This window comes from Bubalus bubalis, chromosome 16, assembly GCF_019923935.1.
Source record: "Bubalus bubalis isolate 160015118507 breed Murrah chromosome 16, NDDB_SH_1, whole genome shotgun sequence".
NCBI classification, from domain to species: domain Eukaryota; kingdom Metazoa; phylum Chordata; class Mammalia; order Artiodactyla; family Bovidae; genus Bubalus; species Bubalus bubalis.
This window is the reverse complement of record NC_059172.1, coordinates 47,200,630-47,217,319: the sequence shown is the minus strand read 5'-3', so window position 1 is coordinate 47,217,319 and position 16,690 is coordinate 47,200,630. Positions and strand designations below refer to the sequence as shown.

At 38.0% G+C, this 16,690-nt stretch overlaps 1 protein-coding gene across 2 annotated transcripts; it reads left to right on the top strand.

The window, feature by feature from the left end:
• Positions 1–623: 623 nt before the first annotated feature.
• On the top strand, positions 624–13,583 carry PSMA1 (proteasome 20S subunit alpha 1). 2 transcript variants are annotated; one of them, XM_006054440.4, is made up of 10 exons: positions 624–744; positions 2,098–2,142; positions 2,431–2,532; positions 2,651–2,754; positions 4,643–4,731; positions 5,353–5,423; positions 5,549–5,678; positions 8,337–8,416; positions 11,985–12,095; positions 13,213–13,583. In XM_006054440.4, exons 1-10 carry the CDS (start codon positions 742–744, stop codon positions 13,267–13,269), a joined length of 792 nt encoding a protein of 263 aa, XP_006054502.1. In that variant the 5' UTR covers positions 624–741; the 3' UTR covers positions 13,270–13,583. The 2 variants fall into 2 exon arrangements, with proteins under 2 accessions (XP_006054502.1, XP_025122477.1); XM_025266692.1 differs by lacking the exon at positions 624–744 and adding an exon at positions 881–922.
• The last annotated feature ends 3,107 nt before the right edge of the window (positions 13,584–16,690 follow it).

Sequence of the window (16,690 nt, the reverse complement as noted above, 5' to 3'; positions counted from 1 at the left end):
GGAAGAAAATGTCCACCTTTTCCCTTAGTTGCCTAATCTTTCAGCATCGTGCTTGGTTTTCAAGGTACAGAAAGACACTGGCGCCCTCAAAGAGTGTAAAGTCTCTTGGGGTGAAGCCAATAATAATGTTAAAAAGATTGATGATAACAAATCCTTGAAAGATGAGTTCTCCAAGGAGTAGGAGAAAGGATTCCAAAGTAGAAAGAAAAGCACGTTCACAAACAAGATAGAGGGAGAGGATGGTTGGCACAAAAACGGACCATTATTTGTGGCCTTTCTTTCAGTATCGTTCTTCTCACATTACACAACACCTCATATATCGCTTAAGGGGAAACTGAGCCACACACTCGATCACCTGTAGCCTCTGGTGCATCTGGTCAGGCTGGTGAGAAACTGACAAGAGTCAGCAAGACGCACGTAACTTCACCAAGAACCCAAGAAGGGGTACTTGGTAGCTGCGGCCCAGCAGCTCCTAGCTCCCGCGGGCACTCCTGGCCCAAGGTTTCCAGCCAATCTCAGTTCCTCTAGCTTCCCAGGCCCCTCCCACTTCTCAGCCGCCTGAGAGCTCTGAGGGCGGGGAAGCAAGGGAAGCCTATCGATATCTCTGGAATAAACTATTCTACCCTGCGCCGCCGCCGTCAAAGTCCGCAGTCTTCTCTGTAGATCGCCGAGCGGAAGCTTCGGCAGTGCTGTTCCATCCGAAGGTTTGCAGGAGGCCGAAGCCAGGCTCGCGCCGAAACCATGGTGCGTTGGATTCCGAGCTTAGGCAGGGTTGAAGAAGAGGTCCGCGGCTGGGGGGTTAGGGGGAGCTTCTTCTCATGCCTTCCTTAGAGCGGTCCGGGGCCATGGGACTTGGGAACTGTAGCCGACTGGATGGTTCAGGCGGTGATTCAGCATGTCCGGCCTGGCCGGGAGAGTGGAGGTCGGTAGTCTGTGCTGCCGGTGCGACCTTTCCCTGGGGTTTGTTTCGCTTTCCACCGGGCCTTGAACAGTATCTTCTCGGTCTACCAGCAAATTTCGCTCCTCAGGTTCCTTCAGTCGAGTAGATTCCGAGCGGTCCAGAGAGGGCCCTAGTGGTCTGTGTGGGAGAAAGGAAAAATAGGGACTTAACTTCAGACTTCCTTGTACTGCCAAGTGCGGACTTGATTCCAGGGTTTGGGTTGCTGCCTGGACCGCGTTCATTTTCTTGGCGGGTCCCTCTGCAGTCTTTTTCTTAGAGCTGTGTCAGAAAAAGCCCTTTTCAATCACTTTGTCTTGTCACCTGATATTACAAATGAGTGAACCGAAGCTGATATTAGTGATGAAATCAGGGTTATAGTATAGAGCTCAGGGATTCCAGGCCTGTGCCTGCCTTCCAACGCTCAGCCTTCTCACCCCCATGTTTAGTCTCCCAAGTACTGTGCTGGACTTGTTTTAATATCGTCTTTAAAGCAGTAATGGGTCTGTTTTTATGGCAATTTGTGTCCACTTCTGACTTCCTGGGGACATTCTTGTGTTCTCATTCAGTATGAATGAATGAAAGGCACGTTCAGTATGTGCCTTTACATATTCAGTATGAATGTTTTAAGTGCAGTGAAGGTTCAAAGATATATCAGACATATCCCAAATCGTAGTATGAGGCAGAAAAGGAAGTGAAGATAAAGAACTGGTGGGAGTATGTTTTGAGATTTGGGGAGAAAAGATGGAGAAGATTTCAAGAGGTAGACATTTGAGCTGACTTAAGAAAAGGTAAAGTAGGGTCTGATAAAAGGGAAGAATATTAGCAAAGATAGAAGGGAAAGTGGACACATAGGAACTTTAGTAATTGACTGAACCCAAAGCAAGTACTATGAACAGTGTTAGATCTGCAAGACTGGTTTGGAAGCTAGGTACCATCTATATCCACCCAGCCCCACCCCCGACCCCCCCATCTCCTTATAAATGTAAAATTGGCTTGCAGCTGATTACAGTAGTAATCTTCCAATGAGGCTGCAGTAACAGCTTTTCCTTAATGCTGGATGGAGAGAGATGAGAGAACATTTTTTAATGATAGAGCTTGTTAAGATTTTGAATTTGTAATGGTCTCGTGTTAATAGGTCTTTTTTCATTTACTTTCAGTTTCGCAACCAGTATGACAATGATGTCACTGTTTGGAGCCCTCAGGTAAAATGTTTTATATTATTCCTGTGAAGTGACTTTTGGTGACTGCAATGTGTTCAGAAGCTTATGGGATTATAGAAAGTGAGAAAATGGAATATAATCATTTTATACGTTCCTGAAACCTAAGTTTATTATTAAAGTCAGTCTTCTAGTTTTAAGAAACAGCATTTGAGGTGTAACTATGCCTACTTGAGATTTGGGATTGCTAAATTATTTTAAATATGTAAAAGGGTCTTGTAATGACTAAGGTGTGTTGGTGTTTTTTGTTTTTGTTTTTGTTTTTCATTTTAGGGCAGAATTCATCAAATTGAATATGCAATGGAAGCTGTCAAACAAGGTTCAGCCACAGTTGGTCTGAAATCAAAAACTCATGCAGTGTTGGTTGCATTGAAGGTAAGTAAAGCAATAAATATATCTTCCTCCCTAGAAAACACTGTAAAATGTTAGTTTCATTATATAAATAATAAAATTATAAACTTACTCTTTTGTCATAAATGATGTTTCTATTTAGAGAGCACAGTCAGAACTTGCAGCTCATCAGAAAAAAATTCTCCATGTTGATAACCATATTGGTATCTCAATTGCGGGACTTACTGCTGATGCTCGACTGTTATGGTGAGTATGATCCTGGAAAACAAAAGAAACATCCCTTTTGATTCATAATTGATTACATATCTAGAAACGATCCAGATATTTTAGGAAGTGTGTCTGCTAGTCTGCTAGTGTCTGCTAGTTAAGTTAAGATTGTTAATACCTTAATGGATTCGGGCTCAGTTACTAAGTATTCCATTTCTTAATTAATAGGATTAACCACATTAACATTAATGCTTTTTAGAAATCATTGAATAATGTATTACTTGTTAACTCAGTATATATAGTTTGATGTTAGATCTGAGAAGAGCATGACACTTCAGGTTTCTAAAGGATCAGCTGAACCACCTTTGCTGTCTTTAATATACCAGTATTCATTTGACATTCATTTTTTGCAAAGCTCAATACTGGATACAAAGAGTATACAAAGGTGAATCAGACATAGATCTCATCTTTTAGGAGCTTAAAATCTAGTAGAATATCTGTAATACAAGGTGGAAAGTGGAGAGCAACAGGTATATTTCTTTGGAGGGGGTAGGGGATAAAGATTATTTCCAGTTGAGAGGCATAGATGAAGAGCTGGGGCTTTGGGATCACACAGTCTTTAATTCCCACTTTTAACACTCAATCTGATATTGCTCTAGTTACTCAAACTCTCAATTTTTTTAGTATTTTTTTCTAAGGTTATTGATAAATAGCCTAACATGTAGAACACTTCATACAGCATCTTTCAGTGTATGTGTTGATAAGTGGGAGGTAGTTAGCCACAAGTAATCTCTTGTCTGTGATTTAATTAAGAAAGGAGGAATATAAACACCAAGGACAGTTAATAATGCTGATGTTTAAAATTTTCAAGTTATTTGGTGAGTTCCCTGCTCTCTTAGGTCAGCAATATAGTGACTACATTAGTGTTTTCTGTTAGCTGTTGAAAATATATATTGCATTGTCAAACATTTTACTTAACCCAATCTTTCAAAAATATTGTCACATGTAATCATTTAAAAGCTTTATTAGATATTTTACATTGTTTATTGCACTAAATCTTTGAAATTTCATGTATATTTTGTACTGAAGATACATCTTAATTCAGACTAGCCACTTTTTCAGTGCTCACTAGTCACATGTTATTAGTACCTGCCATATTGAGCAATGCAGTGTTAGACAGTCTTGGGAAAGGAACTTAAGTGAAAGTAGTGAACAACTAGCTTGCTTATGGCAGCCAACAGTTGATCATTGGATGTGACACACACATAAACTAGACAGAGCAATATGAAAGAAAAGTTTATCCTCTTGGCTTTAATAGTTAGGTCTGAATTTTCTTTTCCCCAGTGTTGCATTTGCTTGCATCTTGTCGGATTTAAGAGACTTAACAGTGTAGTGTCTCCTCTAGAGTACTGCTATGGATAGAAGTAACATTGACAGGAACATGTTAACAGCGCCCTAGTATGGATTCAGTTTCTTCTGTTTGTTCTATTGGGGAAATTTTTGTCAGCTTTCAAGGAAAAAAGCAAAGTTATTCTTTTTGCTAGCTCAAGACAATGGAATTAAGACAGTCTTGTTGACATTGGGAAGGGTAAGAGAAGAGAGATTGCTCTTTTCCTATTGTGCAGCCTTTTCTTCTCTGTTCTGTAAAGTGCTCTGAGGCAAAGGTTATCTAGAGCTAAGAAACGTGTAGTCACAAACTTAGGTAAAATTGTGAAAACTTTAAGGTTAGTCACTTTCAATAATAGAACATTTAAAATATAGAGATTTGATAGAAAAATGCATCCTTGTCATTATATATTTATGGTTCCATTGTATGGTTGTAATTCATGTAAACATCTGGAAGAAAGCAAAAAGAAACCAAATTACTTTGTTTGATTAGAATGACTCTGTGATTTGAAATGACCAGTTTTTCTTGTTTCTTTTTCAGTAATTTTATGCGCCAGGAGTGTTTGGATTCCAGATTTGTATTTGACAGACCTCTTCCTGTGTCTCGTCTTGTATCTCTAATTGGAAGCAGTATCCTTTTTATTTATGCATTTATTGTAGCATTTATGGATGTAGACTTTAAAGGGTCTTGATACTTAATTGTTATGTTACTTATTAGGAATATGATAATATATAACATAGGTAAGATTGTGCAAACTTTGAATCACTTTTCAGTAAAAGAATGCTTAAAGTCTTTAGAAGGAGAGTTGTAGGGAGTTTTACTATGGAAGAATAGATTCTAAATAAGTTGGGTTGTTCTTTTTATCAACCTTTATAGATAAGCAATTAATATGTTCCAGATATAGATAAGCCTAATTTCATAAAAAACTGAGCATCAGTTTTAGAAGAGATTTAATGTTTGTTTATTGGTGGTTATAGATGTTCCCCCTAAATCCTTGTCCCTTATATCCAAAATGAATGAAATTCTCTATACCAGAAAAGATCATCTTGCTAGCACTCACGTCGGGTTTGGTGGTTGGTCAAACATCTTTTAACACTAAGCCAAAGAAATATTTGTTTTATTTTCTTCTTCTTAGGGTAGTGGATTATGCAGCAATTAAAAAAACCAGAACTCTTTGTTGATAATGTTTCATTGGAAATTAAAGACAGTACTTTACTTCTTGTTAGAACAAACTCTTTAACTAGTTTAAGAAACCCAGATACCAACGCAGCGATATGGCCGGAGACCATATGGTGTTGGGCTGCTCATTGCTGGTTATGATGTAAGTTCAGAGTATTGTTATATTTTAATGATTTTTTTTTTTTTTTTTTTGAAACTAACAAATTTTCTAATTTTTAGCTCAATCAGAGTCAAGAATTATGCACAGTATTTTTCTTCTGTTTGTAGGATATGGGTCCTCACATTTTCCAAACTTGTCCATCTGCTAACTATTTTGACTGCAGAGCTATGTCCATTGGAGCCCGATCTCAATCAGCTCGTACTTACTTGGAGAGACATATGTCAGAGTTTATGGAGTGTAAGTAGTTTTTCTTTTTTGCCCTCCTAGTCTGTATATAGTGAATAAACACAGTATCCTACATGAAAAAAACCTCTACTTTTCTTAAAAAGATTAAGCCCATGAAGTGTATATTATTTCTGCCATATATACTAGTTTTTACTTTCTCTGTCTACCAGGGTAGTTTCAGTCACTGGTCGAACTTTTTCAAAATATAACTATGTATTCCTTACCTTGAAGATTTCTTATTCAATTGGTCTGAAGTTTTGTCCCAGCCAGAGTTGAGAGCCACTGTACTAGTTACTACTTGTAAATTCTGTTTACAGCTTTTATTTTTCTGTGATTCTTATTTTTAGCCACATAGACATTTCTGCAATAAGTAGTCCATAAATAAATAAATCAGTTTAGTTGTGAGAAAGAAAAGAAAAAGATGTAATGTGATGATAGGGCAGGTTTTCAAATGTTTGCTTATGCAAGGATCTTAGATTTTAACACATGCTTTTTATGCATCAAGGTAATCATGCATCCACCGCCACACCCCGCCCCCCAGCATTCTATTGTGATGTATTGCATTCATTGACTTTTTTTTTAATATATTTTTCTATTGATGGATAATTGCTTTACAGATTTTTTTGTTTTCTGTCAAACCTCAACATGAATCAGCCATAGGTATACATATATCCCTTCCCTTTTGAACCTCCCTCCCATTTTGCACCCCATCCCACCCCTCTAGATTGATGCAGAGCCCCTGTTTGAGTTTCCTGAGCCATACAGCAAATTCCCGTTGCCTATCTCTTTTACATATGGTAATGTAAGTTGCCATGTTACTCTTTCCATACATCTCACCCTCTCCTCCCTTCTCCCCATGTCCATAAGTCTGTTTCTCCATTGCTGCCCTGAAAATAAATTCTTCAGTACCATTTTTCTAGATTCTGTGTATATGCTTTAGAATAAAATATTTATCTTTCTCTTTCTGACTCACTTCACTCTGTATAATAGGTTCTAGGTTCATCCATCTCATCAGAATGGACTCAAATTTGTTTTTTTTTAATGGCTGAGTAATATTCCATTGTGTATATATATCACAACTTCTTTATCCATTCATCTGTCAATGTACGTCTAGGTTGCTTCCATGTCCTAGCTATTGTGAATAGTGCTGCAGTGAACAGTGGGATACATGTGTCTTTTTCAATTTTGGTTTCCTCAGGGTATATGCCTAGGAGTGGGATTGCTGGGTCATATGGTGGTTTTATTCCTAGTTTTGTAAGGAATCTCCATACCGTCTTCCATAGTGGCTGTATCAATTTACATTCCCACCAACAGTGCAAGAACATTCCCTTTTCTCCACACCCTCTCCAGCATTTATTGTTTGTAGACTTTTGATGATGGCCATTCTGACCAGCAGAGAAGGCAATGGCACTCCACTCCAGTACTCTTGCCTGGCAAATCCCATAGACAGAGGAGCCTGGTAGGCTACAGTCCATGGGGTCAGGAAGAGTCGGACATGGCTCAGCGACTTCACTTTCACTTTTCACTTTCATGCATTGGAGAAGGAAATGGCAACCCACTCCAATGTTCTTGCCTGGAGAATCCTAGGGACGACAGAGCCTGGTGGGCTGTTGTCTATGGGGTCGCACAGAGTCAGATATGACTGAAGCGACTTAGCAGCAGCAGCATTCTAACCAGTGTGAGGTGATATCTCATTGTAGTTTTGATTTGCATTTCTCTAATAATGACTGATGTTGAGCATCTTTTCATATGTTTGTTAGCCATCTGTATATCTTCTTTGGAGAAGTGTCTGTTTAAGTCTTTTTCCTACTTTTTGATTGGGTTGTTTGTTTTTCTGGCATTGAGTTGTATGAGCTGCTTGTATATTTTGGAAAATAATCCTTTGTCAGTTGTTTCATTTGCTATTATTTTCTCCCATTCTGAGGGTTGTCTTTTCACCTTGCTTATAGTTCTCTTTGCTGTGCAAAAGCTTTTAAGTTTAATCAGGTCCCCCTTGTTTACTTTTGTTTTTATTTCTGTTACACTAGGAGGTGGGTCATAGAAGGATCTTGCTTTGATTTATGTCATCGAGTGTTCTTCCTAGCATTCATTAACTTTTGAATGTTCAGCCAGCTTTGCATTCCTGGGACAAATCCTTCTTGGTCATGATGCATAACATAAATTATATATATGTAAAATGTTTATGGAAACATAAGCATTGCTGGATTTAGTTTGCTGATACTTTGTTGAGGTTTTTGTGTGTTTGTTAATCAGGGGTACTGATCTGTAGTTTTACTTTCTTCTGGTAGCTTTGTATAGTTTTGGTATCAGGGCAATACTGACCACATACAAGCAATTGGAGAGTCTTTTATAAAGAGCAAATACAGTGACAAACATTTCACAGAGTACATTTTACAAAACTTTGAGCTGTAAAATCCTGATTTGTATCTTAACTTAGCATAAGAAAAGGGTAACTTTAGTAACAAAAATCATGCATTCATTCTCTCATTAAGCAATAGCAATTTAATTGCTATTAGAAGATTATATGGCCAAACATTAGACTTTTTTTTATTATGATATATTTAGTGTGTGACTAAAACCATGATTTCAGACTATAGACCTGACAAATAAATAAAAGAAGCCTAGCATGAAAATAGAATTAAGAAATAATTGTTAATTTATTATATTTAGGCAATTTGAATGAACTGGTTAAGCATGGTCTGCGTGCCTTACGGGAAACCCTTCCTGCAGAACAGGACCTGACTACAAAGGTAAGTATCACATTTTCCAATTGGGGATACTAACATTATAGTTTAATCATTTATTATACAAATGTAAGTAATAGAGGTGTGTATACTTGTAGTTCTTTAATTTGTAAGATGGTTTCCTTGGCTCATTCTTTCTCTTTAAGGTATTCACTAAATGACTGATATTGAAATGATTTTTAAATATTTCTTTTTGGTATAAAGCAATAAAACATATAATTCTGTTGCAGAATGTCTTTCATCAAGAGATAGGAATATCTTTGTATTTTTAATATACATTGAGCACCAATCACATACAGGCAGTAGGCACGGAGAAAATATAATGCATACAACAAACATCTTGGCATTCCTGGGACATACATCCAGTTGGGCAAAGAGAGACAGTGTACCCACAAGTAGATTATTTAGGATATTAGAATGTGATAAATACTTAGAAAAAATAAAACAGGTTTAAAAGGAGAAAGAATGGCCAATAGGGTATAAGAAGGAGACATGGTGGGTATAATTTAACATAGAGTGGTGAAAGATGGTCTCACTGAGAAAGTGAAATTTGAGGGAAAGATCTAAAAGAGTTGAGTGAGTGAGCTATGCATATGGGGCCTTGAGTTCAGAATGTTGCTAGTATTCAACATAAGGAGGCCAGTTGTGTTGGAGTCAGTAATCAAGAGGAGAAGAAGGAATAAAGTCAGAGAGGTAATGGAGGCCACATAGCATATGTCCTGTAAACATTGTAGGTACTTTGGGTTTTACTCTTGAGTTTGAGCAGAGCAATACTGTGGCTTGATGTAGATTTTAAAAGTCACTCACGTTGCCATTTTGAGAGGGGGCATGGGTGGAAATAGTTTCAAGGCTGTTACAGTAATTCAAGTGATAGACTGTGGTAGATTAGAACAGAGTCATAGAGTTGGAGATGATGAGAAGTGGTTCGATTTTGCATATGTTTTGAAATTAGAACCAGAAAGGTTTGCTAACGAATTGGTTGTGAGGTGTGAGTTTAAAAAATGCCTTTAGCATTTTTGCCTGATTAGAGGAAGGATAGACGTATGATTTACTGAGATGGATGAGACATTTGGAGGAACAGAAGATCAGGCAGTTAGTTTAGAACATACAAAAATTGAAATGCCTTTTATTTGTCCATTTGGTGATACAGAATAAGTGATTATTGGATGTTCACCCCCTAGAGTTTGGTGGAGATTGGTTTATCCTAGAACTAAAGTTTTGAGGTCTTTGTGTAAAAATGGTATTTAGAGACTGGCCAGGATTCGATTTCTGAAAGATTAGAATAAGTTTGAAGACAAGTTTGAAGACTTGGTCAAGGGTACTCTATCCTTTAGAGATTAGAAGGTGAGAGTAGGAATCAGCAAAAAGGGACTGAGAAATATGCCAGGGAGGTAGGAGAAAAACATGGAAAATGAGGCATCTTTAAAAGGAAATGAAGAAACTTCAGTCATCCATTGGCATCAGTGGTGGGGGGTTAGTTCCAGAATCCCCTACCATGGATCCCTAAATCCAAGGGTGCTCAAGTCCCTTATGTAAAATGATGTCATACTTGCATATAGCCTATACACAATCCTGTGTACCTGAAATTATCTCTAGATTACCTGTGTCACCTAATACAATGTAAATGCATGTAAATAGTTGTAATTGCAATATAAGTGCTGTGTAAACAGTTGCCAGGGCACAGCAAATTTAAGTTTTGCTATTCAGAACTTTCTGGAATTTTTTTCCCCAAATATTTTTGATCCATGGTTGGTTGAACCCACAACTAACAAATGAAGAACCCACCAATAGAGAGGTGAACTGACTTTTAAGGAGAAGAGAGGGAAACATTGCCAATAGGCCATGAAAGATGTGGACTGAGAATTAACATTTCGATTAGCAGTGATGTCACTGAAACTTGACTAGACAGTCTTAATGGAATGGAGGGGAAAAGTGTTCTAGGAATAGAGTCAGGAGAAAAAGAGAGAAATTGGAGACAGCTCTTTGGAGGAGACTTTCTGTTACGGGTCCAGAGAAAGAGGGTGGTGGTTGGTAGAGAATGTAGTGAAAAAAAAAAGGGGGGTTTTTTTGGTTTTTTAAGATGGGAGAGATTACAATAGTTTGCTGCATGGTTATAAAAATAATCCAATATCAAGAAAAAGATTTATGGAACTTCCCTGGTGGTCCAGTGGTTAAGACTGCACTCCAATGCAGGGGGCATGGGTTCCATCTCTGGTTGGAGAACTAAAGTCCTGCATGCTACATAGTGCAGAAATAAATAAATAAACAAACAAGTAAAGATGTGCACTAAGTAGATTAAACATCATTATTAAGGAAAAAAAAGATAAAAACATCTATATAGGATAAAAATGAGAACTGCTGGACCAATCACCAACAGCACCTAGCTGAAAAGGTAGGCTTCAGAGAGGACTGGGGCTCTTCATTCCCAGTAACACGAAGGGAGAGAATCTAGGGATATAGATATAGGAAAGATTGGATACTATGGGAGCTTATGAACATTCTCTTCTGATTGCTTCTGTTTTCTCAGTTGATTAGAAGCAAGGTTTTGAGCTGCAAGAGAAATGGAGAATGTTAGAAAGAGTTGTCCAGGGAAGGGGAGATTGAATGATCTAGAAATTTGTATCATACAACAACCAAAGGTCTCCTTGAGGTTAATGATCACTAGAGAGATCAGTTACCATATTAAAAAATACATTTTGTTATGATTGGGTAATTAATAGTTAATATGTATATGAAGACTTTATAACCTGCATAATCTTTTTAAACAGCATTTCCTATCATAAAAATAATTTTCTTTCAAAAAATTAGGAAAGTACATTAAAGTGTATTATATTGTTTTATTTGTTTGTTTTAAAAATACCTATAATGCCATCACTCCAAGATGACTGTTTTTTAAATTCGGGGTATACAGTTGACTGTTGGCATTTACAACTTGGAAAAGTTTGCTCAGGTATCTGGCTTTCTGATTTTACATTTTTACTGAATCATAGAGAATGCCCTATATATCCTTAATGTCTCACTGAAAGTTATGTCTCACTTAAGTTCTCACTGAAATTTTAATCTTACTGGAGCTCTACTGTACTGGTTAGCATTCACTGAACATTTTAAGAGTTGCTTTTGAATTTTTCCATGTAGAACATAGTTCTAAGTCCCCTAAACTCAATATTTTAGAACCCAAAATTTATTTCCTTAAGAACCATTATGTCTTAACTTATAGAAGGAACAAATTTAATTATTTCTTAGAATGTAGGCTTTACCTCTCAGATGGTAAAGAATGAAGGCTTACTTCCTAGCAAATGGTTTGTTTCCTCACACTGGTCTTCACATTCTGACTGTGAGCCAAGTTGCAAATTTATAGGTGACACAGACTTTCAGGATTGTTCGTGGTTATCAAAAGTGAATATTAAATCTGCAGATTACAAAAGTTTACTAGTTTTCTTCTTTTTTTTCTAAGGTTTTTTTTGTCTCATTCAAGTGCTGTACAAATTTTTATTCAACTTTTTTGTTTTTATCATAAGCATTTTTCCAACCTAAATTCTCTTGATTTTTAACTTTTACCTTTTTTCCCCTTCAGAATGTTTCCATTGGAATTGTTGGTAAAGACTTGGAATTTACGATTTATGATGATGATGATGTGTCTCCATTCCTGGAAGGTCTGGAAGAAAGACCACAGAGAAAGGCACAGGTATATAACTAATTATAACCAAGAGACTAATTCCATTGTAAATTGCTATTCCTGCCACAACTGTGTAAATCTACTGTTTTTGTCTTTAATTTTTGAGATAGGCTCATAATTCATGTGGCAGTAGGAAAACTAAGAACTAATATTGAGGGGTTCAGTGATCTCTATAAAACACAAAAAGGCTGATTTGGTTCTCTTTTGTAGCTTCTCAGTTCTGTGTGTTGAGGGCTCAGCTAGATGGTTCTTTGGCTCATGTCACTTCGGGTGTCTCAAACATTACAGTCAGTTGAGGAGGTAGGGTTGGAACATTCTTTACTCACATTTGCCAGGTATCTTGGAGGGACAGCTAGAAGGGTGGCTGGGCCTCTGTCCATGTAGTCTCAGGGCCTCTCCTTCACCAGAGTATCTCTGGCAGGAAGCAGCTCAGAGGTTGCAAAAGTTCAAAAGCTCAGAAGCACAAGCTGCCAGGCATTCTTAAGGCTGAGACCCAGAACTGGCACAGCATTTCCTCTTTACATTCTGTTGGTTAAAGCAAGTCATAGGGCTAGCCGAGATTCTATCAGAGGTGGGACTGAGAGAAAACTCACTGGTGACCAGCTTGGGAAACTAAGTTGACTCTTCACAAATATTGAGAAAAGGATCAAGAAGTACTGGTGAATCTCAGGTTAAATACTGGCCTTTTTTGTCAAAAGTTGAATACACATTTGCTTTTATAGGTGCTTATTTAATAGCTGTGTAATTGGGGAAAAAAGTACAGAAATTTCTTCTACAGCATGAATTCTTTTTTTAACTTGAAAAAGATGTTGGTATTATTTGGAGCAGCAAGATTTGCATTATTTAACTGCTGTTGGAAACAGTGCAGGATAGTACCTCACAGCTGCTTTGTTGGAAAATATTTTTGCTGTGTTTATTAGTGCTAAGGAGGAAAAGAATGGCTAAAGTGTGCTGGCTCTATTTTTAAGGCTAGTAGTGATAAGAAAAGCCTTTATTCTTAAGCAAAACAAAATATGATTAAATGCTGGAATTGTTCATTGCTTTTTATTATGTAATATTTGTGAGTAAAAGTGTATATTGGTTAAGTGTTCTTTTTACATACTTTCTTTTTTCTTCCTCTCTCAAGCCTACTCAACCTGCTGATGAACCTGCAGAAAAGGCTGATGAACCAATGGAACATTAAACAATAAACCAGTCTATATATGTATTGTCATACATGTAAGAATACAGGAGCACATTCTGATGACAGTAATCTATACTTTGAACCAAAAGATGCAGAATGGTGGGATAGAATGGTATGTTTTAGGAATCAGTTCAGATGTGAGTTTTTCCTAAGCTGCCACCAAAACCATATAATTGGGTTCATTTTTCTTTAAGAGGGCCTCTATAATCATTTTCTAGAAAGTATAGTTCTCTCTACTAATGTTTTTATATGAAGAACATAGTGTCTTTGTGGTTTTAAACACAACTGTGAAATAAAATTGTTTCACCTGCTGATGTATTGGGGTTTTGCTTTTTAAGTAGCTTCAACTGTAAATAGTAGTCTGAGATTACAGCTGTGTCATCATCGTATGTGGTCACCATGTTTGCCAATTAAATTGCCTTATTTTTAGTGACAGGAAAAATATTACCTCTTATATATAACAGCCTTATACTAATACCCCAGCGAATAGACTGGCTGCATGAGAAACCTCCATGGAGGTTTGGTCCAGAATACTGACTTTTAAAGTTTAACCTTGGAGATTCCTAGTAAAACCTAAGGAAAAACCACTTTCTAATAATAGTAGTGGGAAGATTATTAACATGGGAATGATTTTTCATTACAACCAGCAGATGGCAGTAGTAGTATCTGTGGTCTCAGTGTAGGGAATTATTGGAAAAATCAGTTCAGTTCAGTTCAGTTGCTCAGTCGTGTCCAACTCTTCGACCCCATGGACTGCCTCCCTGTCTATCACCAACTCCCAGAGCTTGCTCAAACTCATGTCCATCGAGTTGGTGATACCATCCAACCAACCCATCTTCTGTCATACCCTTCTCCCTCCTTCAATCTTGCTCAGCATCAGGGTCTTTTCCAATAGTCAGTTCTTCACATCAGGTGGCCAGAGTACTGGAGCTTCAGCATCAGTCCTTCCAATGAATATTCAGGACTGATTTCCTTTAGGATGGACTGGTTGGATCTTCTTGCAGTCCAAGGGACTCTCAAGAGTCTTCTCCAACACCACAGTTCAAAAGCATCAATTTTTCGGTGCTCAGCTTTCTTTATAGTCCAACTCTCACATCCATACATGACTACTTGAAAAACCATAGCTTTGACTAGATGGACCTTTGTTGGCAAAGTAATGTCTCTGCTTTTAATGTTCTGTCTAGGCTGGTCATAGCTTTTCTTCCAAGGAGCAAGCATCTTTTAGTTTCATGGCTGCAGTCACCATCTGCAGGGATTTTGGAGCCCAAAAAAACTGAAGTCTCTTACTGTTTCCCATCTACTTTCCATGAAGCAATGGGACTGGATGCCATGATCTTAGTTTTCTGAATATTGAGTTTTAAGCCAACTTTTTCACTCTCCTCTTTCACTTTCATCAAGAGACTCTTTAGTTCTTCTTCGCTTTCTGCCATAAGGGTGGTGTCATCTGCATATCTGAGGTTATTGATATTTCTCCCGGCAATCTTGATTCCAGATTGTGCTTCATCCAGCCTGGTATTTCGCATGATGTACTTTACATATAAGTTGAATAAGCAGGGTGATGATATACAGCCTTGACGTACTCCTTTCCTGATTTGGAAACAGTTTGTTGTTCGATGACTAGTTCTAACTGTTGCTTCTTGACTTGCATACAGATTTCTCAGGAGGCAGGTCAGGTGGTCTAATATTCCCATCTCTAAGAATTTTCCACTGTTTGTTGTGATCCACACAGTCAAAGGCTTTCGTGTGGTCAATAAAAATAGAAAAAGGGAAATTTTAATCTCAAACCATCATTTCCTCATATCCTGCCCAGCCCTACTTTAGCATAATTTTTAGCCTGCCTTCCATTATGCCTATGAACTGTGTATGTAAATACTGCAATACAATTTTTATCTTAGATCATACAAAATGAAATTAGAGGAAATCTGTTTTAAAAAAACAAAGCCAGGGACTTCCCTGGAGGTCCTCTGGTTAGGCCTCCACACTTCCCCTGTAGGGGAGGCAGGTTCAATCTCTGGTCAGGGAACTAACATCCCACAAACCCTGTGGCATAGCCAAAAAATAAAAGACAGCCTGTAATCCAGAATTTTACTGCTCAGAAGCCCAAAGGAGTTACTTTCTGAGATTCATATCTTTCTAGAGAGGAACAGTTCATTCATAGATACGCAACTTGGATTTTAGACTTAATTCTACTAATTAGCTGCTTTTGACTGAGCAGTTGACTTAACCCTGCTTTAGGGAAATCCTTTGGAGAATTATTGCAAAGGTTAAGTGGGAAAATTTATGTGACTCTTAATAGGTTTAACTCTCTTGTGACTTCTTGAAGGGAGAGTGGTAAGAGAAACTCTGGCATCCTTGTTGAAGAAATGAAAAGTGAAAATGTTAATTGCTCAGTCATGTCTGACTCTTTTCGACTCCATGGATTGTAGTTCGCCAGGCTCCTCTGTCCATGGAATTCTCCAGGCAAGAATACCAGAGTAGGGAGCCATTCCCTTTTCCAGGGAAACTGCCTGACCCAGGGATCAAACCCAGGTCTCCTACATTGCAGACGCCACCAGGGAAGTCCACCTATAACTAAATACAGGAATGTGGAGATGTTGGTCTCCACTCTGGAATCAGCTTCAAGAGCCTGCCATTTGAGCTTGCAATGAGCCCACCAGTGCCATCTGACCTACAGTGAAGTTGTGTCAAGCTCATGAAACACAAACACAAAACAGAAAGGGAGTCATTCCACCTGTCTCCAGACTTAGTGGGTGTACTCATCTGTATTGTACTTTGGGAGAAATTTTAGTAATTTTTTTCAGTATGTAATTTTAGTCTGGCACACTGACTTCAGAACTTAAAATCCTCCCCACCCCAATAAGATTCAATTCTATTTGTACAGAGTTCACTTTGATGCCTTTTCATGTTTTATCCAGTGTGTTATACTCAGTCATTCCATTTAGTCTGTTAAATAATAAAATTCTTAATAATATCTTCATAAAACCTATCACTTTGATATAAAGATAATATTTAATTCACTTTGAATTTATTCAGTTCAGTTCAGTCGCTCAGTCGTGTCCGACTCTTCGCAACCACGTGAATTGCAGCACTCCAGGCCTCCCTGTCCATCACCAACTCCCAGAGTTCACCCAAACTCATGTGCATAGAGTCGGTGATGCCATCCAGCCATCTCATCCTCTGTCGTCCCCTTCTCCTCCTGCCCCCCAATCCCTCCCAGCATCAGGGTCTTTTCCAATGAGTCAACTCTTTGCATGAGGTGGCTAAAGTATTGGAGTTTCAGCCTCAGCATCAGTCCTTCCAATAAACACCCAGGACTGGTCTCCTTTAGGATGGACTGCATATGTGCATCTTTGAAGAACTGGTATAGTTAAAAATAAGATGCAGTAAAGTAGGTAACAGGATTCATCCCAGTTTTTTCAGT